The 27,789-nt window shown below is 39.7% G+C and overlaps 1 protein-coding gene across 2 annotated transcripts in view; it reads left to right on the top strand.

Annotated features, from left to right (window-relative positions):
* The window catches only part of SPOCK3 (SPARC (osteonectin), cwcv and kazal like domains proteoglycan 3), a 114,664-nt gene that overhangs the window by 77,202 nt on the left and 9,673 nt on the right, over positions 1 to 27,789 (top strand). For both annotated transcript variants that reach the window (XM_053402879.1, XM_053402880.1), the window contains 2 exons: positions 4,231 to 4,345; positions 22,022 to 22,138. In XM_053402879.1, coding sequence (XP_053258854.1) covers positions 4,231 to 4,345; positions 22,022 to 22,138 — 232 coding nt within the window. The remainder of the gene's footprint in view (positions 1 to 4,230; positions 4,346 to 22,021; positions 22,139 to 27,789) is intronic.

Raw genomic sequence — 27,789 nt, forward strand, 5'->3', positions numbered from 1 at the left:
AAATTAGCAGAACATTTAATCTCACCCCCAGTACACTCTGTCACTGATCCTAAGGCGCTTTTACAGTACAATGAAGAGGAGCGTTCAAAGGGAAATTCCCACACGAAACTGTTGAAAAGCCTTTTACCATATGTAGCCTGTACAGGTACTAATTTGCTAATCTATTATCAGGATGTTTCACATTTACATTTTACCATGATTTGTTCTCTGTTTCCATCTGACCCTCATTGCTAACACACACACACACACACACACACACACACACACACACACACACAGCATCAAGAATAATATTCTACACGTCTGATGAAGTGAAGAATTAGAGCACAAAAGCTTATGCCACAATACATTTCTTGATTAGTAAGGTGCCACAAAATGTTGTTCTTAGTGTGCTGTGAACAATAAAATTATGCGCTAGGAAATATTAGAAAAGGGACTAAAATTAATTATGTCAGGATGCACTGTTCATGCCCAAATCTATGCTGATAAGGGAGGACCATGGCCTTCATCATCACATTGTGGGATTACCAGATGCACCTGGTTACTCACTGTGGGAAGCAGTTTGCTGTGCTAGAGGGACCTCTGATCTGATCCTTTCCACTTCTAATGTTCACACAGGGACCTTGGCAATATGCCACCCGGTGCAAAGCTATGGACGCCCCCCCCCGCCCTCACAGCGGCTTTGGGAAGGAGGCGCAGGGCTCTGGGGGAGTCCTATAGCTCTTCTGCCTCTTAACCAAACCCTGGTAAGTACTTGCCCAGCTTTGGGAAGGTAGAAGAAGGACTCTAGGTCCCTGTTAGAGTCCTCACGCCTCCTTCCTGAAACTGGGCAAGCTCTTCCCAGGCTTTGAGAAGGCTCCCTCCTCGGCTCTTTGCCCAGTGCGACCGCACTGCTCACACTTTCCTAAATCTACATCTGGTTGATGCTTCTTTGTCATGTTGCAACACAGAAGGTATTAAAGCTTGAAGTATGTGAATCCCATTACATGTAGGATTTCTGCTTACAATGTGTGAGAATATTGAGGATTATTTAGTAAATAAATACAGATTAGTTCGTGCCTGCAACAACATATGCCAGTCATGCTTTTTTTTAAAAAAAAATGGGGGCAACCCATCCTTCTGTTTTCAAAATGTACAGAATTAAATTTATTGTCACCATGGTGAATGTGATGACAAAAAACCTAGGGCTTGCCAATCAGATGGTCAGCGGTTTGGATCCCCGTGACAGGGTGAGCTCCCGTTGCTCGGTCTCAGCTCCTGCCAACCGAGCAGTTCGAAAGCTTGTCAAAGTGCAAGTAGATAAATAGGTACTGCTCCGGTGGGAAGGTAAATGGCGTTTCTGTGCGCTGCTCTGGTTCGCCAGAAGCTACTTAGTCATGCTGGCCACATAACTCGGAAGCTGTATGCCGGCTCCCTCAGCCAGTAAAGCGAGATAAGAGCCACAACCCCAGAGTCATTCGCGACTGGACCTAACAGTCAGGGATCCCTTTACCCTTTACCTAACCCAATAGAAGTATTCATTTCTAATCATATCACACACAGGTGTCATATGAATGCTAAAAATGTATGGAAAATGCTGCATCTTCTGCAGGCGATATTAAGCATGAAGCCTTGCTTAACAAATATTCGTAAATCAGAGATAATTGTGAAATTGGTCCAATCAGCAATTCTGTATCATCAACCTGTTTTGTTAGGTAATACATACCCAGTCAGTCATCTATCATGCTTTTGTCACACCCCAAAGTTAGGACTTATGAAACCTAAATGTGTGTGTGTGTGTGTGTGTGTGTGTGTGTGTGTGTGTGTGTGTATAAGGGAATGAATTACCCATTCTGAAGCCTACATATGTCTCCACTGGTTTTAATGGGAATTCTTCAAATGGCCACTGAAACTTTGCAGTTTAGAGAGTTTGAGTCTATGGGTAGTGGTAGATTTTGAGTCTACCTCTACCCATAGCATATTTGTTTTAGTGGCTGTATAATCCATTGGCAAAGGGCTAAACCAAATTTTTGTGCACGTTTTCAATGGCTGCAGTCCTATGCACATTTTCTTGGGGAAAAGTCCAATTGAACTTTTAAGCTTTCTTCCAAGAAGACATGAAAGGTATTTCACTGTAATTGCATCTATACCATTTGTGAGTGGATTAATCATGTCAGTGTTTAATAAAATAACTCTAGAGTGAAATATTGCAGTGTGAAAAGTAAAGGAGTACATACATGACTCTATTTTAGTTTTTAACCCAAGTAAAACAATTTGCTAACCTTTTCTTTTTCAAAGCAGCAAAAAGTAGTGTGTCTGATTATGTGTGTTGTTTTGCATTTTCCTCACAATTAAATACTAATGAGCATGCCCTTTATGTGATATTTTAGTTCACTTATAACTTTATAAATATTTCAACCTTGGATAATTGAGTAAATTGAACTTGATGAATTAGCAATGCAATCAGTGGATGTTGTTTAAGAAAAGAGAATGCATCAAAAAGTCAAATTACAATGCATCTCTTATGGTACCAGAAGACATTTTAAACAAATTATTTATTTAAAAAAACATGTAGAGTGAGGAGGAAGAAAGTAACATAATTTTTATCACTATATTCCATAAGATAAATTCAACAACCTGAATCGACTGCAATATAGAGAGCAGATGAAAAAAAATTGCTATACATTTTCCCCTAAATCTAAAATAATCTTTAAAAAACCCTTAAAAAATAAAAATTTAACATTTCCAAGCAGATTTCTCATTCCTCTACTCTCCATGTAGTACTGCATACTCACTAAAATATTTTCTAGATCATCTCCTGTCAAGGATGATTGGTGGGTGCTAGAAGAGATAAGAGTCCGGGCTTCCAGCCAGTTTTACAGGTTTTATTAGGTCCATTCTCCTATTTACACACAGAACTCTCAGCGCACGTCCGGCTCTTTCGGTATCAGTTGCAGAGACTGCCTGTTCCTTTCGTTTTCTCCAGCATAACCACTTCCGGAGCCCTCCCCTTTTCCTTCCTCTGTTACGTGAAGAGCTAAGCCCCGGAAATTGCTCCCTCCTCCCTGATTCATTGCTTCCTGACAACCCTTCATCATCATCCCCCTCTGATCAGGTGCAACTACTTACGATCGGAGGCTTATCTCTGTATTTCCCCATCGTTTCCCCCTTCTCTGCCCCCAGTTCCCTGACATATCCCAACCATTTAAAGCAGATTTGGGGGAATATATAGGGGATTGCAAAGGGAAGGAGGAGAAGCCTTGTTGCACAAATCTGTTCTGCTCACAAACACTCACAATTAGATATTATCCAATATACTTAACATATACAATATGCTTTTAACTGTTAACATTAGCCTGGAAATGAAAGAGTTCTCAAATGCATCACAGTTTAGAACACACTAATGCCGAATGACAGGATAAGTATGCTTTCTGACCACCTTGCTTCCTCAACCTTCCCTTTTCTTGTAGCTAAGAAAGTAAGCTGTGAACTAACAGTTTCAGATTTAATTCTTAGCTCTGCCATGAACCTATTCGGTGACCTTAGGCAAACTACACATTCTGTGCCCCCAACCCCATCTGCAGTATAGGCTATTGCTGATTTGCCTTACAGGGTTATTGTAGGAATAATTGAGATTACGCATGTGTGGCACTTGTGGGTGCTGGAAAGAACTATTTAAATGCCTACTATGGGGTCATAATGGAAAACAATCAAGTCAGCTGAAGAGTGGCAAGAAATATGCCAAAGCAAATACAAACAGGGTTCATACGCATGGTCCAGTGTGGCATCAGCCATTTTTTGTTTTGTAAAAAAATTGGTTACTAAGGCTGCAGAGTCCTCTTCAGTCAAAGGCACATATTTTTTAGCACCGAGATGGGGAATCTGTGGTCTTCTAGATATTGCTAGACTCCCAAATCTCATCAGCCCCAGTCAACGTTGCCCAATAGGGATGATGAGAGTTGAGGTTCAGCAACATAGAGGGTCACAGGTTCTGCACACCTGCTTTTGTAAAGATGTCCTATTTTTCTACATCATGGCTTTTAATGAATTACAGCACTTATCAACGCTATCCATTCAGAGTGTGATCCTACAACATTTTAGGATGGGTGGCTTTTGTAGTCCTTTGTAATCACAAATAGAAAGTGACAAAACAGGTAACCCTAATCTCTTTCAAAATACTTAATGGACTAGAATTTACAAAAAATGTAAATGATGCTTACACTGAAGATTGTCATTCTCTCTCTATTGCAGTGCAAACTAGAATATCAAGCCTGCGTCTTAGGAAAACAGATCTCAGTGAAATGCGAAGGACATTGCCCTTGCCCTTCAGATAAATCCACAGGTGATGGCAGAAATAATAGAAGGGGTAAGTACTGGCACTTATATTAGGTCTGTCAATGATGATTTCTCCACTTATACCCATGCATGTGGAAAAGCATTGTGACTCTTTGTTTTAAGGTAGTTTACAAAAAATACATGATAGTACACCGCTGTTTCTTTAATGATTTTGCATACCTTTCTGCTAACACTGGGTTTGACATAAAACTGGACATGTTTATAAAGACCAAACCCTGAACACTCCAGGGGTTTTGTATTCAGATTTGATATAGGAGATCTGTGATTGAGGCTTCTGATGATGTTTGTTCTACTAATTAGCCATACTTTGAGGATTGGGGAAATAGTGCTCTGGGAGACAGTACTTGTAGACAATTCTCTGCACAATTACTTACATGAACTGTAGAGCTGAGCTTCATTGTCAACTGGCTCTAAAATAGAGCTTTTTAAAGAATTTCAGCACACTTTGATATTCCTTCAGATGTCAAGGAAATAAACAATTATCTGACTTTTAGAAGACATCTGAAGACAGCCCTATTTACGGAAGTTTTTAATATTTGATGTTTTAATGTTTGATGTTTTTAATATTCTGTTGGGAGCTGCCCAGAGATTATTATTATTCCTTTAAAAATTGCAATTGAAACAAAAGATTTCTATTGTGCGCTTAGTGACTGGGTTTGGACATTTCACTTATCTATCAGCCTCCGTGCTAATCACCCATACAATATGAATTCTTCTTCTTCTTCTTCTTCTTCTTCTTCTTCTTCTTCTTCTTCTTCGGCCTGCACCATAGCCATTTTGGAGGGTACAGTTTAACAATATTTTGTAGTAACTCAATTTGTGCTTGTATATTCAGGCTATCCCAGTGGGGGTTCAGGGCATGCAATAGATAACTAGCTGCACTCTATATACAGTTGTACCTTGGAAGTTGAACAGAATCCATTCTGGAAGTTTGTTTGACTTCCAAAACGTTTGGAAACCAAAGTGTGGCTTCTGATTGGCTGTAGGAAGCTCCTGCAGCCAATCAGAAGCCACGCCGGATGTTTGGCTTCTGTAAATCATTCAAAAACCAGAACACTCCCTTCCAGTTTTTGATCATTTGGGAGCTGAAATGTATAAGTTCCAAGGTGCTCTGCAACCAAGGTACAACTGTACTACCATTTTGGGTTTTGCTCTAATTTGTAGATCATTCCATGTACATCCTGCAAGTATTCCGGAACATAGAATTCTTGCTAGGAAAGTATGGGTAGCATTGAAGGCTAGAAAGTTGGGGATATGCAGTGATGAGTATAGGGACTGATGTCATCTGTTCTGTAAGTGCCTATTTCTATGTGGCAGAGTAGGCTGTACTTCCTCACTGGAAAGGGAACATTTTTATTATACTCAAAATGACTAGAAGAAATAATTGTTGGCTTTCAAGCTCAGACAAAATTTGTCGGCCTCTGGCTGAAACCTATGTTGAGTAGGTCAGCAGTGCAGTCTGAAAAATACAAACCAATATACATGCTGGAGCTTGTAACGTCAGTCCCCCAGTTTGTAGTTTAATTTTATTATCCAAAGTGGTATCTTAATCACCATCTTAACCATTTATGTGTACGACACTGACTGTATTCATTGAAGATTTTACTTCCTATTTTGTCTAATTTATGTTGTTAACACTCATATTTATGCAGATATATTTGTTCCTTAAATTGCATGGAAATTCCTTCTTTTATATATACAATGTAAAAGAAACATACCTGGGCTATTGTGTAATAGTTAGGACTGTGACACACAAACACACCCCTCTGATCCAGCTTACCCAGGCATTGCCCGACCCGGATCTAATCCTGGATCAAATCTGGGATAGGGCCAATGTTTCATTAAGAGTTTTTAGAACCTGGCAGGCACCATCACCTTCAGCTTGTGCATGTTTAGTGTACTGAAATTCTCTCCATCTTCTAGGCTTTGGTTCATTGAAGTGGGGTGGGGGTGGAGAATGCATTCTCCTTATTGGTTGAAAAGACGTTTTGCTGTATAGCTGGTAGTCACTTTTTTTCCTAATATCCTAATATTTTCCTAATTTCCCAAGTACAGAAATTGTAATGTTGCTTTATAAGGAGCGAGGGAGCAATTATATTTATGTGTGCAATTCCATATAAGTTGTGGTTTTCTAGATTGACAGTTCCTTTTTAAAACAAAAACCTTTTAAATGAAGCATTCTGCTACTATATACCTAAAACATAAAACCAATGTTCAAGCAAAGGCAGAATTTCTGTTCATTGATTACAGTATTTGTTGCTCACTTCACAGTAGTTTTTAAACAGTTTTGCAAAGGGATTGGAACTGTAAGATGTATGTTTAGCAATGCGTTTGCTTTGCTAAGATGTTATATCCTTTTTCTAAACTGCTGCTTTTTCTAGTTTCTTTCTTTTTCAGAATATCTGAGAGAAAAAGAAACGTGAAGGATGATGCAAACCTTGTCTCTGCTGGCTGTTCAGCTTTGCTCAATAAATGTGACAGCTCTAATTATAGTAGAATTACTTCTGAAAATGTGTCCAACCTGTTCCACAGCCTTATGCCACATTAACCTTTACAATTAACTGCAGTCTTCTTGTCATTTGTAAAGAAATGGTTAGAGATAAATAGCTGATAATTTGCTAAAAAGAAAGAGAATTTAAAAAAACTTTATCCTGAAATGAGCTGCATTCCTCCCTGTTTATTTTCTCACAAATAAACAGTCTTGTCAGGGCAGCCACCGTATTCTTCGCTCTATAAGACGCACCCGACCACAAGACACACCTAGTTTTAGAGGAGGAGAACAAGAGAGAAAAAATTCTCTCCCTCTCTGCACAGCGCCTCTCCAGCAAAGAGGGAGGAGAAACGGGGCCCCTTCTATTTCTTCTCCAGCTTCGCTGAAGGGGCGCTGTGCATAGAGGGAAAGCTGCGCAGCGCCTCTCCAGCGAAGCGAAGTCAGAACAGCAAGAGGGATGGCTGCACAGCAAAGCAGTGATACCTCTTCTGTTCTGGCTTCTGGGATAGCCATGCCAACCCTCTTCAGGGCAGGGGGATCATTCCTCCCTTTGCCCTGAAAAGGCTTCACACGGCTATCCCTGAAGCCAGGAGAGCAAGAGGGATCAGTGCGCACTGATCCCTTTTGCTCTCCTGGCTTCAGCGATAGCTGCACAGCCTGCATTCACTCCATAAGATGCACACACATCTCCCCTTACTTTTTAGGAGGGGAAAAGTGCATCTTATAGAGCGAAAAATACGGTATATGGTTATATGAACTTAAAACATTTGATGTTGGCTCTTACAAATTTAGAATATAATTACATGGATAGGGACTTCTAAGCCTGTTGTCATGTACTGTGGGACAGGGGCTTCCCATATTTTGGGGGCTAAACCCTTTAAAAGGTGCAGCTCAGAAGCTGAATCCTAGGGATGATAAATATGTAGAAACATGTTTCCAGCTCTACCCTAGCAGGGCAATCTTAAGAAATTAATAAACCATCCAACCAGAAACCTAGATTGCACCCCATGTTGACAGGAGGAGTTAAAAAACACATACATCTAAACGTGTTGCTTAGCTTTCAGCAGAAGTTCAGTGTAGGAATCAGTTTCAGATTATGGACCAATTGGCAGGTAAAAATGATAGAATACATACAACTGGCAAAAATGACAGGGAAGGTCAGAGGATATTTGATGCAGAAGGTGAATAAAGAATGGACAATATTTTAAAAGTATTTGAAAAATCATTGTGATAACAAAAATCTCCTGGCAGATCTTGAATGATTTTTGTAAAATACTGGTGATAGAACATCTTGAAAAGAATTGGGAAAGCAATAATAATAATAATAGGGCACGGTGGGTAAAATAACAAAATACGAAATAGTAAAATGAGAGTAATTGGAAGTCTATTTTATTTATTCCATCTTTTCTCTTTTACTCTGTGCTTTTTTTCTTCTTTTTTCTTCTTTTTCTGTAAGGTATGTGTATGCGTACCGTATTTTTTGCCCTATAGGATGCACTTTTCCCCCTCCAAAAATAAAGGGGAAATCTGGGTGCATCCTATGGGGCGAATGCAGGCTTTCGCTGAAGCTTGGAGAGCGAGAGGGGTCAGTGCGCACCGACCCCTCTTGCTCTCCAGGCTTCAGGAAGACATACGCAGCCTAGGCAGCCCTGCGGGAGTTCCTGCAGGGCTGTCTAGGCTGCGGATAGCAGCCTGCTTCCTGGAGCACTGGGCTCGCTGAAAGCAGAGCGCCCGGCGCTTCGGGAACACATCCGCAGCCTAGGCAGCCCTGCGGGAGTTCCCACAGGGCTGTCTAGGCTGCGGATAGCAGCTTGCCGCCCGGCGCGAGGGGCGTCCTGAAGCAGAGCGCCCCTCGTGTCGGGCAGACATCCGCAGCATGGGGAGCCCTGCAGGAGTTCTCCGCAGGGCTCCCCATGCTGTGGATAGCAGCCTGCCGCCCTGCACATGGGACACCCTGAAGCAGAGCGCTCCGCACGCCGGACAGACATCGGCCAGCCCCACAAGCTCGGGGGACAGCAGGGAGGCGCAGCGCCGCCATCCCGCTGTTCCTCGACCTGGTTCGAGGAACAACCAACCTGGTTTTTTGGGGGGCGAAATAAAGGGAATTTCCCCCCTTTATTTCCCCCCCCCCAAAAAAACTAGGTGCGTCCTATGGGATGGAGCGTCCTATGGGACGAAAAATACGGTATATAGTTTGTATATATTGTATTATTGTGTATGGTTGTGTAGGTCGATGCTGATTGTTCAATAAAGTTCTATTTTTAAAAATGATTATAGACTGATGTGTCAGTCCAAGTTTAAAAGGTGAATTTCTGGTTCGATCAAACCAGTAAACAACAACAACAACAACAGCTACAACAAAACTAGGTCAGTGTGAAACTTCCACAGAGAGAGCCACACCTTTGCAATCTCAGTGCACCTATCGGCATCATTTATGTGGCGTTAATACTATATAGACAAATGAATTCTGACATTTAATTCAAATTGGGCCCTTACAAGGCTCATTGTAAACTGTTAGTTCAGGAATGTTGCAATGTGTAGCAGATTTGAAATTATGATTATCATCTATCTACTACACAATGCAACTGTGAAGCATACCTTTTCTTTAGCATCCAACAAGGGTGAGGAACCCTTCTTCCCTTTCTGGGGTTGCATTCCTGCAGCATTAATCCCACTCTCTCTCCCCACCCCTGCACTTTTTGCTCCATGTCACCACAGGAAATTAAGCAGAGCGCTGCAGGTTCCCCCCACCCCTTGCCTACAAACTTTTGTTCAATCTCAATTTATGTTGATCAAGTTCAGATGTGTCCCATTGTATTGTCTGGGAGTCTTCTTGCATTGGTGAGAATAAATGTTTTACATTTAAATATGTTTTATTAGTAATTATTATTAATACTAGCAGAATATAAAATACATATAATATTAACAATAGATATTGTGTTTGTGTCAATTTTTGGTACATAAAGTAATTTGTATTCCGTAATATAATTCATTACATTTTCCTGTTTTCAAGTAGTCTGCAGGTTTTTATTTTTATATTGTACTTAATTTTTAATATCGGGGACAAAAGGTGTTTGGCACTGTGACTTTGTACTGATGCAAACTGCACATGAGCTTTTGTTCAGGACTGGTGGCTTCTAATGTATTCATTCCATTACTCTATTTTTAAATTATAGCTTTTCACAGCATCCCACTTCTATGTTTTATGATCTTGATAATCAGATTCTGGACTATAGTAGTAATTAACAATTTCTTATTTCTTAGTAGCTTAACTACCTTGTATCTCATTTTCTGCATGATAATTCTGTAATGGAGAGTGCTATTGTTTTAATTAGCACTTTTATTGGCTTTGTGATTCTTACATCAAACATATAATTTTATTAAGATACTGGGACAATCATTTTAGCAATACCTATTTTTAAAATTTAAATCATTATTGTTTTAAATAGAAGAAATGTAATATGATATATAAAATTAAATTGATTATGCAATAATAGTTTTATTATTACAGTACATCTGCATACAAATGTTGTTTCCCATTCATGCCCAAGATTGCTATACATTGAAAGCTGTAATGGCGTCATGTTTTGTTTTTTCTTATTCCATATGATCCATGAATTTTTATGATCCTCTTATGAGAGCCAGTGTGGTATAGTGGTTAAGAGCAATAGACTCGTAATCTGGGGAACCGGGTTCGCGTCTCCGCTCCGCCACATGCACCTGCTGGGTGACCTTGGGCTAGTCACACTTCTCTGAAGTCTCTCAGCCCCACTCGCCTCACAGAGTGTTTGTTGTGGGGGAGGAAGGGAAAGGAGAATGTTAGCGGCTTTGAGTCTCCCTAGGGTAGTGATAAAGCGGGATATCAAATCCAAACTCTTCTTCTTCTTCTTCTCTTTTAAAACTATCTTGTTTGTGTCCACCACCACATACTGTGGTCGTGATCCCATTGTTTTACTATGTCCTATGTGAAGAAGTATTTTCTTTTGTATGTATGTCCTGAGATTTTCAGCATTTTGCTTACGTAGATGACCCTGAGTTCTAAGATTATGAGAAAGGAACAACAACAAAAGTCTATTCATTTTTTCTATAAATATCCACACATAATTATATAAACCTCTGTCACGGTACCTTCTTGCATGTCTTTTTCTCTCTCTAAACTCAAATGCCCCAAACAATGTAGCCTTTGCTCACAGAGAAATTGTTCCAACCTTTCTGGTCCCATTATATACTTAGCTAGCTCTGCAAATTTTTTTGAGGTGCAGTATTTCATATAACTGGAATCTTAAATAAATTATAGAATATTAAAACTGTTTGCTTTAACTGCAAATGGTGTAATTGGTTTTATTGTGCTTATTATTGTTGTTTCCATATATTGACTGATGCATACTGATGAAAGATCTTGAAGTGGTTTGAAAGCTCTTGAAGTGGTTTGAGTTAAAATATTTGTTAAACCACACTTCTTCAAAATATGCCAGACAGTGTAGAAAAGTTGGAATAAAAACTAATTTGCAACATATAAATACAACATAAAGCCAACAAATAAACATAACAAGATACCAAACAAAGACAAATTAAAACCCAAGCAACTAAAGAGCAAACTGAAACAAAGCAAAATAATCTAAAATGATAACATTCCTGGGCAAATATAAAAAACTTCACTGATCCCTAAAAGCTTGCAATGTCTGTATACTTCATCAGTATTTCAAAGTCAAGGCCACTGCAGAAAAGGCTTTCTTCCCTGTAGAAACATGTATATTTACAAAACATAGCACATGTCTGCAGGGTGTCTGCAGAAGAACTGAAGACATGAACAACCTGGTGTAATATGCTCCATAAAATATTCAGATCCCAAGACTTTTTGGATTTTTAAATCCAGTTTAAAGTTCAAATTAGGTTTGGAAGTGAATAGACAACCCATGTAGATCTTTTGAAATATGTGTGATATGAACAACTTTAGGTGTGCCCATCAAAATTCTAGCAGCTAACTTCTGTACTAATTTGAGGTTACAGAACATTTTTTGAAGTCCAGACCAGTTGTAACTCAACTGGAAGATGTAGTCAGAATCAGCAGTGATGGGGTCAGCTGCTTTAAATAGATGTCAGTGTAGGTCTGTGGAGATTAAATAGATATGGTTCTGTGGTTTTGGATTTCGGTGTTAAATTTTATGGCAAACCACTGCTATATTTCACTGTCTATGTCTCAGATCCTATATACTTATAGCAAGCTCTTTCTCCAAACATAGATCATTATGTAGCCAAAATGACAGCAGTCATACAGCAGTCTTGAGGAAACCCTAAGATTTGCAGAAGTATACAAAATTGTTCTTGAATGGAGGCAGGCAAGCTGGATATGGGCTGAGCATGCTCAGAGGGCATGAAATACTGACTGACTGCTGTAGAGGGAGGGAGGGAGGGAGGGAGGGAGGAAGGAATTGCATATCCTGGTTACAGGTATGGCTGCCTGGCTGAATATCTGAAATCCCAAACTGGAGGAGGGAGGAAAATGGATTGGAGTATCCTGGATTAAGGGCATGGCTGGCTGGCTGGCTGGCTGGAATACTGAGCAGGAGTTCTGTCCTATAAGACTCTTCAGAGCTAGAACCTAATAGTTCAGTTAATCCTTATTTTTAAAAATTGTTTTGCTAGTAATGTCAGGTTTAACTTGGATACTAAGCCAAGGCTACAGCCATAAAACCAAATAACAACTTTTTTCCAAAATAGTTTGTTCTTCTCTGAGATTACGCTAGAGACTTTTTATACTTTTGCCTTTGTAGCAGGATTAGCCCTTATCTGGATTTAGGGGCAGATGAAAGCTTTTAAGCAGGTTTATGTGCCTGTTATGTTTGTCAGGAAATTTCATTATTTTCACCTATCTTATCCGTTGGAGGTGTTGATCATTCCTAGTAGTTATCCTTATAGAATTCAGGAGGAATGTATTTAAAGGATATCCCAGAGGTCACAATTCATTCTTTTTTGCTCAGTCACTTTATTCCTAAAAGCAGCCTTTCTTCAAATAAAAATGGGGAAACTGCATGCACCTCTTAACAAAGCCCAGGCTGAATTTACAAAGCTTGGAAACAAAAAAGGAAACAGAATAATTTTTCTGTATTCTTTTCTTTTGAAGCAGTTAAAACACTGGAAACATACAACATGAGAAAGCTTCAAAAGAGCAGTGCAGAGGACAGATTTTTCAATAACATTTCTGCCTTTGAAAAGTTTTCTACTGAACAGCAGATATAGTTGTCTGAATCCATACGTTTGTTTGGCTCCTTCTCATTTACAAACTATCTCACAACCCAAGTAGCCTTTGCTCTGAAGGAGAGGAGACAACAACACAACTTTTATTTTAATACAAGTAATCCTGTACATTAAAATAAAAGTTGTGTTGTTGTCTCCTCTCCTTCAGAGGCTCACCAGAGCAGCGATGTCACGCTGGCCACGTGAGACCTGGAAGTGTCTCCAGACAGCGCTGGCCCCTGGCCTCTTGAGTGAGATGGGTGCACAACCCTAGAGTCTGTCAAGACTGGCCCGTATAGGCAGGGGTACCTTTACCTTTACCTTAATCCTGTACATTGATAGAATTAATTCAATTATACAGTTTAGGGTGCTAAGCATCCGGGGATGGGAAGAATGTAATAAGCAACCAGTACTTAGACTGGTTAGACTGGCACTTAAATATACTGGATGATCTTACTCACCACATAGTATTCTGGAAGACTGTCATTGCTGTGACATTTGTGCTATTCCCTGGCTAACCTAAAGGCAATGCATGGTGTAAATGCCTCTTGCCATCACCCTATCATCTCTTACAGAATGAGTCCACTGTACTATGGCTGCCACAAGTTAAAAAGAATAATGTGTATCAGGATAATCACTAGGATCAAAGGCAAATGGGCTACCGAGAATACAATATTCTTTGCTGGCTGATATCTATTTTCCAAGTAAACTCAGAAATACATTTTTTGAGGATTGGAAGTTTGTCACGAGAGGCTATCTGGTGGATGAGAATTAGCCTCAGAGCTAAAGATTACACATGAATACACAGCCAGCTGGTGATTAACCTACCTGTTCACTACCAGAGTCATGTCAGGGTTCACTGAACATTTTGTCAAACATAAGACAGTGTTTATAACACTAAATGTGCCAGAGAGACAAATACTTAAAAATACTGAGTGAGAATTGAGATGTTAAACAGCTTCCTGCTTATATCAGGTTAAATATGTTCTCTGGGTGATAGCCACTGTTTTGCAGTGGAATGCACTGGTGAGATGGAATGTCCCCTGAATCTCCTCTGGAATGGCACCCATTCACGTGGAGCAGACTTTTATCAGGCAAGGGAAGTCCTGATTCACAGAAGTCTGTTCTGATGACACAGTTGCATATTGACCACTATCCAATAAGGCATGGTTTCTCAAACTAGGAACAAGTGACGTACCCTCATACTGCCTTCTTCCCTTGCACACACGACTTTTCACTACCTGGTTTGGAGGGAGCCTTAAAACATAAGTTCCCCAGTTCATAATGAGAAACTGCTATTAAATAAAGGAGAATTTTCTTCACAGCAGTACATATTGTTCTTATGGAAAAACTCATCACCTATATGTGCTGAGGGAAGAAGCGGAAGCTGAAGACTATGCAAACGTTTGGCGGACTTTTATATCTCAATAATGGTCCCCATCTCAAAATAATCCCAGCTAAGTACCAATTTATTTGGAAGTACCTTTTAAGTGGTATTATTTTTTGTTTCTTTGTTTCAACTGCAGCTTACCTTGCTAGCTTAGTTTTCCTCCCCTTATTGTCAGTACTAACAAACCAGGAGCGTTGGCCAGGGGGAGGGAGCAGGACTTTCAATCTTAATAAGTCATCTTTTTCTTTTTTTTAAAGTAACCATAGGATGGTGCATGGGTTTTGTGCTTTCTGTATAACTGTACAAGCAGTGTATGATTACTAAGATGGCCATGGCAGTTAGTGGTACAGTTGAACTCATAGACAAGGTGTATGAGACTCTTGTAGTTCCTTATTCACTACCTACATGTTTGCTTGCCTCTGTTGTCTACGCATTCTTATCATTGGAGTCAAATTTAAAGTACATTTCTGAGACTAAATCCCTTTAATTTGTCAAGGGGTCAAGGCATGACAAAATTGTGCAGTGGTGTTGATTCAACATTGCTATAGTAGTGGGTTTGCTTTTTAGAGATTTTCTACATACTGTTTTCATAAAGGAGATGAAAGTTGTATGCAATTGGCATTGTGCCACAATGCATCAAAACTGTATGGAGTTATTTGCATGATAGCTGCTGCATTACTTACAAGCTAGCATAACAGGCAACAAGAAATGATCTTTATCATATTAGAATGCAAAACACTACATTATGAAAAAAATCGAGGATATCTTTAGCAGCATTATCAAAATACACTTGGATATTACAGAAAAAAGTTGAAACATGTATTTCTTCAGGCATCAGCTCCTGACAGATTATTTTCAGACTTTTCCTGACAAAGTGCTGATGTCATCATTGACAGTTTAATCAGTCTCAGTTTCATGAATCTTGTAAGTAGTACAGAGTAGTGATGCAGTTATTAGAGGAAATAGATGTTGCTAGTCTAAGATGCAATGGGAAAAGAGGCTCACGGTTGATGACATTTGACAGTTCCTTTCAGCTAAAGGCAATGGAGCTGATAATCAACACATCCAGTTAGTTCAAATATCTTTCATACTTTATGAATAACAAGCAAATTTATGGCTGAATAGATTACTGCCTAGCAGCTCATTGTCCATGTGTGTGTGTTTTCCATGAAAAAATTATTCGTCAATGTGACACTAAAACGGCTTGATATAAAAACGTTTTAACAGGGAAGCCAATAATTTGTTTTCAAATATGTAAGCAGTATAATGGTTTTACTGTCAATCTTATGATTATTAATAGCTGCATTCAGAATACAGTTTTGGATGAAACTATAATTAACAGTTCTTGAGGAAACATTAATGGCACGGTCTATGCAATGGTTGCTGGTATTAATGCCATTAGAAAATGGAGCATAGCGTCACCATCCATTACCAATCCCTGAGTATTGATAAGTTTTAGGGATCCTACATGTACCTTAGGTTTCTTTCTGTGGAAGATATAAAACCTTACATTACATAAATTCTCTGTATACAATCTAAGCATGAGATGGACGTTCACAACACTCCCAAGAGCTTCTGCTTCACATTTAGGCTTCTAGGGGACCCACAATGCTCTAGCCCTGGATTTATCACAGAAAGTAAGCCAGGTCTCTTATTTCTTTCTGACTCAGTTTCAGGACTGCCAATCTTTTGTTCTCTTCCATACACAGACATATTGATGGCAACATCTTTATCCAAGGAATGGGGGAAAGAAAGGCATGCCCCCTTCTAGAAGAATCACCATTTGTTTAGTTTCTGTGGCAGGACATTGGCCCCAGCTTACATAACAAAGTAGATACTTAACAGACCTGGCCAGGGCGACACTTCAGCAGTCTCCCTGTTCTGCAGAAAAGTCACACAAATATATTTCCCAAGAGCACATTTAGTCCAGTTCAACACACACACACACACACACACACACACACACACACACACACCCCATTACAATAGCACAAGGTGGTCGACTTTTATTACTTTGGAGAGTTGTTGTGGCTTGGCTCCCTTTCTTCCATTGTGAGCCAGATTTGAAAGCCTTACAAATCCCATTATGCTTTGTGATGTGTTTGCTATAAGTACTATATATCCCATAATGCAGTGCAGCTTAGGAAAACATGGACCTGCTGAATTCTGATATCCAGACATTCCAGAGAAACTGATGCTTATGAGTGAGTAGGTCTTGAAGCAGTAGTACTCCAGTGTGAGGACATAGTCTTAAATCCGAATATAACTAAAGCTTCCGTCTTATTTACACTTAAGCATAAATCCCCTTGATACCAGTGAGACCTGAGTAAATGTGTGTAGAATCAGGCTGTATGGTGTGGACAAAGCTGCAAGTCATTGATCCTCAGCAGCAGATATGGCTTTTGTGTAAAACCCAGGCAAAAGGCAGTACTTGAGGCTAAGGAATTTGGCTTCATGAAGGGGTGTGTGCGCACAAATGGGGTCAGTTATCTGGGGTTGCCTTTTTTGTCTTAAGTATGTGTTTTGTCACAGAGAGATATGTTAAAAGCAGCAAGTAGTGGAGCATTGGGGAAAATGAAATTAGCTTATAAAATGCATCATTTGCTGAAGAAACTATCTGTCACTATGAGAGGAATTACCAAAATGTGTAGCTTGATTTTGCAGACTAGCTTTATCTTGCAGACTAAGAGTCTGATTCTAGCCTCCTTGATGAGGATATCACTTTAGTATCAGTTTGGTCTGCTGGGTGAAGTGATGTGCTTAAGATGGCAAGATGAGGCAGGGATAAATGAAGAAAGGAATTGATGTCTGAATGCCTTTTAAAGTGTTGGCAGTGTGTGCAAAACATTTGGGGTCCACACCTATCAGAACTTTGCATTGCAGCTCAGGCTGATTCTTTCCCTCAGGACCGCTCTATATTATTCAGCCACTTTTTATGAACTGCAAGCACTTTTGCATAATTGCTCACCCACTTGGCACACATTACAGCACTGTGTGACAGAGTGGAATCATACAAAGTAGACCTAACTTACTGTCAAATGTGGGTTGAAGTTCTAGAAATAGATTTCACACAAACTCAAGCCACTGTATGAAAGAAGCAAGGAAAGCAGGGAACTATACTTGGTGAAGGAGTGGCTCATTTCTTCCCTAGTTCATCAGTTCCTCATGTTGTAAATCTTGACAATCTTCTTTGGCCTTGATGACTGAATGAGGGCTGCCTTGACAATTGTATGGAGACAATAAGACTAGATCTCTCTCATGAATATATAATTTAATTGAAATCATTTTAAATTTTATGATACATTAATCATGGACAGAATGCCTCTATGGAACATTAATTTCAAGCAGTAGGAATAAGCAGCTGTAGTTCCCTGGTATATCAGCAGTATTTATATTAATTATCTCATAACATGGAATAACTGGAGTATAAAACCCATTTGCTTAGTTAAGCAGCGAAGAAATCAAACTGCATTTATTTGTAAATTTTAAGGTGCATTCCTAAAATCAGACTTTTTTAAAGGTTAGCAGATGGCTAGAAAATGCATACTGTTTATAAAAATGTAGTATTAGATGTATTTATATTGACAAAAGTTTTATCTCTTAATAAAAGATTAGGCCATAAATGAAATTAAGGAATTGATCGCCTTATTTTAGACTTAACCTCCCACCCAAAATTGTTCTAATGAAATATAGCTGCCATGTGCTGATCAAGTTCATTGTATGAAAACATTCTGCTCCATAGTAGAGAGGGGCAGAACTTTATCTGAAAATAATCAGATAAAGTGGGGCACTTGAAAGAAGAGAAAGAGAATATTCTTGGAAACAATGTTTAAGGGGAGTTGAATGCCATCCCAGTTAGTTTCAGACAGACCAATGACCATCCCACTTATTTTCAATTGGATGTAATAGTTTTCTGGTATAATTATCCCATTTCATTTTTCCTACCACTCTGAAACTGTTGGATTGCATGTACCTGGCCTTCAGGGGCAGAGACAGGATGTAGTGAGGTCTGTTCTATAGTTCTATCCCAATACTTACGGGGGGGGGGACACCTACTAAAGCTGCCACCTGCTGTTTCTGCTGTCAGTGATTCCTCTGCTCTCCCCCCCAACAACTTTAGGGAGCAACCAAATCAATGAAATCCCCTAACTCTTTTCAGGTATTCTCTAGGGGGGAGGTGGGCAGACTATATTGGGGGGGGGGGTTGAATGGATTCCTATGCTCCACAAATAACCCAGAGATGCATTTTAAATAAAAGGACACATTCCACTCATGTAAAAACACGCTGATTCCTGGACCGTCCGTGGGCCGAATTTAGAAGGCGATTGGGCCAGTTCCGGCCTTTGGGCCTTAGTTTGCCTACCCATGTTTTAGACCTTAACCTAGCTCAAGGTTGTCATCTGAACTAGCCAGATGTTAATCAATCACAGCCAGTCCATCATTTGAAAAATAAGACTTTAGGGCTGTCTTGCTCCAAAATGGCAACTAGACATTCTGTTTTGGCGACTGTAACTTTGGTTTAAGGAGCCATTTGGTGCCTAGCTTATGTAGCTGTGTTTCTGACATTGCTTAAAAACCACATCATTTCCCTTTTCTCCTCCTTCTTATGGCCCTGTTTAGAATTATTTCAAAGAACAGGGGAGTGGGTGGATAGTTAGGAATCTGAGGGTAACAAGAAGGTTGAGAAGAGATACTGGTCATTGGCCATAATGAAAAGATGAATCGAGCAGAGTGTACTGTTTAACACTAGAGAGATGTTACTGACTAGTATAGGAACAGAAACAGGGGATGAAAGACAAACGGTAAACACACAGGACTAGCCTAAGGCTTATCATGGGTACCAAGTAACATTGGGAGCAACTGGCAGTTTAATTATTGGGGTCAGGGAAAAAAGGTCAACAACTGTGGTCGGCCCTCACACACATTCACTTCATCAAATCTGGCCCTCTTTGAAAAAAGTTTGGGCACCCCTGGAGGTGGCTTCAGATCTGGAAAACAGTAGGTTATGCTAAAGGAATAATTTACAAGCAATTGGCTACTATAATGATTAAAGATGAACGCAAAAGAGTTTGAAATTGTGAAATTAAAATTAGTTAATTAGTAATGAAGGATTATTGCATTTGTATGTTATAAGGTGTACATTTCAGTTTACATTCCACACAGTAGACAATACATAAATAGGTTATGTGTTCAATGGTTCAAGTTCTGAAATCATTCAGAGGTTCTTGGTTAATTTGTTCTTGCCTTTTCTGTGGATCACAGTCACCAAGACCCCATTTTCAGCTTAAAAATGATTTGTTAGTCTTCCAACTTAAATGTCATTTACTGGAGAAAATTTTGTAATGTTATCCCCTTGCCATTTGCTATTGTCTATCAGAAATGGTGCAGTGTAGAGCACAAATACAATTACCACTTAATTAGGAGCAGGTTTGCCCAGATTCTGGCTCAGACAACCCCTTTTTGTGTGTTGTTAGATGCATATTTTAGCATAAAATCTTAATACATTTTTCATTCCTGCTCTTTTGATTCAATTGTATCAAAGGATACAATTAGCTTCTGCACTGAAAATTAAAGCGGTGAAGGAAAATATGCTGATTAGCATTTCCAGAAACTCTACTTCCAATCAGTAAATTATATTCAAATGCCAACTCCACAAATTGTAGCATTTACTTTATGTGAAAACAAATTCAGCACTTGGTTCCTCTTTGCATTTATATATTATGAAAGTTATTTATGAAACATGTATGAAGGGAACTTTAAATTCATTCATTTATCCATAGTTAAATATGCTGATTTTTGTAAACCCAGTCAGCTTCTAGCACTTTAAGATGATAGAACAAAATAACCTTTGAGCTAGAGACTTCATTTATCCATACTAATTCTTTTAATGGCTGCTAGAATTGATTGTAAGAGCAAGAGCGCCTGTAGTAGTATTAGACAAAGGGAAAAGCACTTCTTGGCAGGTTCCTGAGTGGATTCATCTGATTTAATATGCATTTTTTTGATTACTGTCTAACCTTCCACAACCTTTACTGTCTGTCTTTTGTCATTAAAGATTCATCTGCCAACCTATTGGGTGAAATAATAGTCTGAATTACCTCATCTTGACCTATTTTAAATCAATGCAGGCCAATATGTCGTGTATAATAGTAGCAGCATGCCTTCATGGGAAAAAAAGATTTCATTTTAGAGAGATAGATAAATGGTATGATTTATGCCCAAAATTTAGTTAGCTGGTTAGATTAAATCTTTGGTCACACTGCAACCTTGATCTGGCGTTCTGGCAGCAGTACAACCCAAGAGCTTAATTGAACTGCTATCATGGGGGTTAGCAATCTGCATTGGTGTACTTACGCCACGGGGAGCAGATTGTAATCTCTTATGAGCAATGCTGTAGCTCCCTTTGAGTGCCAGGACTCCAAACATTCATACCTACTATCCTCAAGCTGTACCAGTTGCATAGGCTGCTGTCCAGCCACCAATCTGTAGCCTACTGCTCTGGACATTCCAACACAGTTTCTCACAGTTCACTTTGGACCCAAGGCTCAGCTGATCTTCCAGCCAAATTGGCAGAAAGTAGCACAGCTACTCTTCCTAACCCAAGCCTATCCCCATTTCTCTTGTTGGGGCCTGGATTGGCTGTGCACTCAATGAGCTCTTGATGGGTTTGAGTTTCTTGGAGGAAATGCAGCAGGCCTGTGTATGCTCTCAACAACTCAAGCCAAACTAAACCGCTGTCCTTGTTAGCTGGGATCTGCTAGAAGGCATAGATGAGAGCGAGTGGTTTGGGTGCAGCTAGCAGAAAGTGCACAAGGTTGCAGGCATCAATTAACTTGCCAGTTCATGTGGAAAAGGGGTCATGTGGAAAAGCTGAAAACCATTGTGATATACACACTATTGTTGATCACCTCTCGAATATTGTCAACTATCAAATGTGTTCAGATACTAGACTTCAGATAATGAATGTGTTTATTTGTTCATTAGACTTGACTTCCTTTTATCATGGTCCTCAAGGTAGTATGCACAGAGTTCCCACATGAATTCCTATCAAGGCACTAACCAGAGCCAGAGATGTGTGAAACCTTTCCAAGAAAGTTTGAAGTAGATTATTTTTAATTACAAGCCAGTTGCAAATTTCTTCCAGTAGACTGAAGGTTCCAATAGATTTTGAGTAGAAATTTGTCCCATTTCTTCACATTATTTCTAAAGTGCACAGATACACATCCAGAAAAATGCACCACATGCTTACTGAAGAATAATAATAAGAACTCTTATTCTACAATAGAACACAGGATATACCACAACATAGGGAGAGAGAGTCACAGGTATTCCTACCAGTAGGGAAATTGAGAATAGTTTTACTTATGAAGAACAATACATTAGACATTTTTCAAAAGCACTATGTAAATTGCATCTTTAAAATACCGAGGATTGTAAATAATATTGAAAGAGAAAATAACTCATAGGGAAATTGTTATCTGTTAGTTTTCATTTGTTTACGACAACATGAAAGATTGAATTTATATGCAGCCCGGGAAAATTACAAAGCTTTTCATTTTGTTTTTCAGTGTGCAGTGACCTGGAGTTCAGAGAGGTTGCAAACAGATTGCGAGATTGGTTCAAGGCTCTTCATGAAAGCGGAATTCAGAAGAGGACTAGAATTGTACAAAGACCTGAAAGAAGTAGTAAGCACTTGCATCTTTTGATATCTCTTTGAAAGAATGCATGTTAAGTTTCTGGGGGTTTTTTTTAATTAAAAAAAACATTAGTGTTATTTTTCCAGTGAGTCTCAAACTGAGCTTATAACCACTTGCTTCAGAAACATAAACATGCCTTCCACAAGTTAATTTTTTCTCCAGCTGTAGTGCCCTCCAGAAAATCGAGCCATGGCTTTGTATTGATGTGCAACAATCTCTTCAGGCTTTCTTCAAATGATCACTTAGTTCAGAACAAGCTAGTGAGTTTTGTGTGGGTTGTCATTCACAAGTCTATTGTTCAGCCAGGTATGCAGTTCTAAGAAATGGTTCGATACAGGCTGATGATTAGTTGCCTTGAAAGGAGAGGATAAAAAATAAGTGCTTCACTTGAGCTGAGTGGCAGATATACAGTTACTGCAGCACGGTAGCCCATAACCATTAGTGAATGTTTCTACAGTTAAACAAAGGAAGATACTGACAAGCCCATTGTATGAATGGAATAGTGTATGAATGATCAAGCTCCAAAGGGGTGGGGGGGGGACCCAGCAAGTGAATAATGATGAACTATTAACAGGGCCCATCACCTCCTGGCAAATAGAAGGGGAAGAAATGGAGGCAGTGAGAGATTTTACTTTCTTGGGCTCCATGATCACTGCAGATGGTGACAACAGTCATGAAATTAAAAGACGCCTGCTTCTTGGGAGAAAAGCAATGACAAACCTAGACAGCATCTTAAAAAGCAGAGACATCACCTTGCCAACAAAGGTCCATATAGTTAAAGCTATGGTTTTCCCAGTAGTGATGTATGGAAGTGAGAGCTGGACCTTAAAGAAGGCTGATCACTGAAGAATTGATGCTTTTGAATTATGTTGCTGGAAGAGACTCTTGAGATTTCCATGGACTACAAGAATATCAAACCTCTCCATTCTTAAGGAAATCAGCCCTGAGTGCTCACTGGAAGGACAGATCATGAAGCTGAGGCTCCAATACTTTGGCCACCTCATGAGAAGAGAAGACTCCCTGGAAAAGCCCCTGATGTTGGGAAAGATCGAGGGCACAAGGAGATGGGGACGACAGAGGACGAGATGGTTGGACAGTGTTCTCGAAGCTGTGAACATGAGTTTGACCAAACTGCGGGAGGCAGTGGAAGACCTGCCTGCGTGCTCTGATCCATGAAGTCACGAAGAGTCGGACACGACTAAAGAACAACAATTAACAGGGCAAATCCTTTGAAACTTTAAAAGATTTTGTTGCTGTTGCATCAAAAACAAGTGGAATATCAGGTTATGTAATTACTGGTAGGATTTGTTTAAAACAGCAATTATTATATGCAGTGATACATTTTGAGAGTGGTTTCCCACTGAGGAGTCAAGGCAAATTAGATTTTGTAAGCGCTGAACTTGGACCCTTCATTAACACAACAGGCCAACTCTGTGAATTTCTCTCATGTCTTGTTTAATAGAGCTTGCCTGCTGCTGACTGCCTACCTTGATACCTTCACTATTAACATTTTTTAGATGTGCTCGATATTTTTTGTATGCTTTTGTTTGATTAGGTCTTCTACTTTCTGCAAATTTGCAGTACTAAGAAATCCTATTATGTTACTTAATTGAAAATGTTATTGCTCTGTGTGATTACTCATGCTGAAGCAATAATAGCAAATAGTCAAAATGAAATAAAGATGAATCTGTATTTATGTGGATTTGTTTCTCTACAAGAAATAGAGTGGTACAGGATGTGAAAGCTGGGCTGCTACTTACTTCTACATTCTAAAGATTTACAGTAGAGTTGGTGCACCATTATTTCACAATCCAGTCAATGCAAAATGTAAACAAGACAAGCTTAAACATCAGTTGCAATCAAGAAAACAGAGTCTTGTGCACACACAATCCGTGCACACACAATCCAGGCTTAAGATTCTTCTGTAGGGACCAGAAAGAATTTTTTAGATAAGATTCTTTATGCTCTCTCTCAGCCTAGCTTCTTTACAACCACAGTTTGTTATGGGTAAATGGTGAGGTATAGTTCTGGAATAACCAGGGCCCACTCTGTAAAAGATACTTAAAATACTAAATATTTTTGATGCATTGAAAGTAATATAAACTAGGAATGCTTGCATTTTTAAAGTACTGTTGTGTTCCTTGTAATTTTACAAGGAATATTCTTGCAGTTCATTTCTGGAATAATGTGCCAAACACCAGCATTTAAGATGGATGCCATATGAAACAAACGTGTATAGACGAATGTTAGAAAAATGCAAATTTCATAAAGCATGCCACTCCTTCACCCAACTTTGAGTGTAATAGCGTTATCACTCAGTGTAGCACTGCACCATGTGGTAAAATGTTTGTGTGAAGTAGCTTCCAAACCAGTCCTTGCAGCTCCCTTTTGTCCAATTGCAATCACATGGCAAACATCACCGGGACCAAATATGGTGTCCCACAAGCAGCTTGTTGTTTTCCATATTTCGATTTTTCTTACAGTGGCCTTTTAAGCTGCATAGGTGACTGGATTCCTTTTACTCCCTTGTTAGTATACATTACCAGATACCTGAAAGATCACCTCACCCCATACACCCTCAATTAATTACTGTGCTCTGTAGGTGTGGGACTCCTGCAGATACCATCTTATCAGGAAATCTGTTTAGAGCTACCTTTTAGACCTACCCTTGAATATTAGTCACACACAGTTTCTGTTGTATTTTTAGCGCCTACTGAAGACCTTCCTCTTTCAAAAAGCTTTTTAAGTTGAGATCTTTCCCAGCCTTCAGCTGTGCTGTTTTTCAGATTTTTTTATGGCATTGTCACTTATCTGCCACCCTGGGCTCCATTATGAGGAAGGGTAGGGTGTGATTTAATAAATAAGTAGCATTTATATTGTAGGGTTTAGGGAACTCAAACCTGTTCCTTTGTGCATATTATATTGCTGAAACCCTGTTGTGTAGGCTAGGATCCCAGTGGCCATCAGAAAAGTGGCTTGTCTAAAGTACCTAGTATTATCCAGCTGAGTTGAGAGAAGAACCAGGGACTTTGTAGCTCATGTGCCTACTATGTGTCGTCTCCCGATGGGATCAGGGCATCACGGTTTATCTTGCACCGAATTTCTGTGTCTCAGTTCATCAACTGCAGCATAGAAGTAATCAGTACTTAATCCTCTTCCCCCTGCTTCTCTCTCCCTTAGGAGCCTGGCAACAAATGAAGCTCCTATGTATTGTTAAAGCTTTCCATAAATCTGAACATGTGTACTTTATCTATTTATTCTGGAGGTTTATATCTGGCCCTTCACCATAAATAAAATCATGGTGCCTCTGGCATACTTGCTACATCAGTCCCATAAAGCGTACCAACACAAGTCAGAGGTCTTTTACTGAACTTTAGAAAAGAAAAAAATTAGGGAAATTCTGAGTCATTTTACATGTCATGCTTCTGGTTTTTCACTCATGTGTAAAATGCCATTTTGAAGAACTGTTTGGGAAATTATCTTTAAAATGATATAAAGAACGTTTACTATACATGAAAATGAAAAAAGGAGTCTGCAGGTTGAGATTTTCATGAAATTACCCAACTTATTTTAGCTTCCTCCTTATTCATGTGCCAAAGGAAGGGAGGAAAGTTGGCACAGCTTTATTTGTCAAACCTGTATTTTGAAACATTCAGGATTCAACATTTATCCCCAGAGAGAAAACAAAAATATTTGCCGATATACATTCTTTTTCCTATAAGGTTTTGCTGGTGAATTCCTAGTGGAGGAAATGTCGAGCGCTGTGAAGTGCAAAAGACATTTATGGCGATGTGTGGAATTCAGTACTTCCTTTGGAACTCAGCCCAATGGCAGGTTTCCTGGAAGGAGGAAAAGCTTTTAATGACCCTGTACGTGTGCCAAGTTAGTAAATAGCCAAGTGGTGCAACCTAAGCCAAACGAAAGAATATTCTTCTGTGCAGGAGTGGGTAGGGAGAACCCAAATTAGCAGTTTAATAGTTGACAAAAACATTTCTGGTTTAAATCTGGTTGGTCTAGGTTTTTCCCAGAGGGGTAAAGCAGACTTCTAATCATATTCACAAGTCCTCCTTGCTTCTTTGTGTGCTGGTTGTTAAGTTTGTCTGAATGACATAATGTGAAAGGCTTATATTCTCCAAATTGTCTAAGGGAGAAGTTTCTTTCTCAAATGGTCAGTAGCCCAGTGGGGGGGGGGACTTATCCAGTGCAACCTAGTGCAAAAAAGAGGGGGGGGGAGTTAGGCAAGTGGAAGAGATGATGTGACTAAAGTACCAGATTGACAAATTTTGCCATAGGGGCCAAAAGTCTGAACTGTTGCCTCCTCCTCCCTGACTATGAATAAACTTTCACATTTGCAGAAGACCACCAAGGATTTCTGATTCTCAGGTGTTTAGCAACAGCAGCAACTCCAAATTAGGCTTCTGACAGAAAGAAACCTGAAGGGAAAACAAGAAATGGATTTTTTGTGTGTAAAAGGACTACGAGATCAATTCTAGTCTTCTCACTGTTTTGCACATAGATCTTGCTGGTGGACTTCAGGGAAGTATTGGGAAATGGGGAGTAGATCCTATATGTTTGAAGTCCACCTATCCCAGGTGAAGGCTCATCTCCGTGGGCCAGTGATCTCAATATAAGGCAGCTGCCTGCATTTCTATGTGGTGCAGTGATTAGAAGATCATACTAGAACCCAGAAAACTGGGTTCAAATCCCACCCCCATGAGCCAGGAAGCTTACTGAGTTACATTGGGCCACATTACCTCTCAGCCTAATCTGTCTCAGAGGGCTGTTGTAAGGAGAGCAAGGAGAGGGGAAGAGCCATTTGTGCCAGGCTGAGCTCCTTGGAGGAAAGGCAAGATATTAATTCAATAATTAATAAATAAAAGGGTCCATTTTGTGCCCTGAAGTGTGGGTGAAAAAGACCAACAACTGAATCCGCCACATGTGTTAGAGGTGATCAGCACCTTCCACTTCCAGCTGCACACTGTCATTGACTGGGTTTAATTTCAGACACCCCTGGCTCAACTAGGTTTACATACCACAGCTCAGCTCTGCAACATATGAAGACAATCACCCTTTCCTCCCATAACTACAGCTGTTGCACACACCTGGCCCCGCCTGGACTGTGCATTTAAAACAGTACCATACCAATTTACAGTCATGGATTCCCCCAAATAATTCTGGGAACTGTAGTTTGTTAATGATGCCGAGAGTTGTTGAAAGACCACAGTTCCCTTCACTATGGTTTACATGTGGCAAGGGATTTACTGCCTTTTTTGTGCTATTGGATGAAAACATCATTATATGTGCATGACAGGGAGTGTGGCTATCAGAAAACTGAGTGAGAGTATGGAATTGTTACTTTGGAAAGGGTAATTTTATCGGAGGAGCACAATAAAATAATACGGAGTGGTTTTGTTTGGTTGAAAGTACCCGCAATTGGACCAGAGGCCATATTTCAGACCAGGTTTATATTTCACTGGCTATTTGCTCCAGAAGTAGCTTTTTTACAATAAACACCACCTTCACACAAATAGTAGCTAAGAGGAGAAATTTCTAGCAGGCAACTGGCACACCTCAGATTTTTTCTTTGAAATAAAACTGGTTCATTTAAGCCACATTTTAGAGGAGGCGGGGGGGGGGGG

The sequence above is a fragment of the Podarcis raffonei genome, chromosome 9 (genome assembly GCF_027172205.1).
Source record: "Podarcis raffonei isolate rPodRaf1 chromosome 9, rPodRaf1.pri, whole genome shotgun sequence".
NCBI lineage: Eukaryota > Metazoa > Chordata > Lepidosauria > Squamata > Lacertidae > Podarcis > Podarcis raffonei.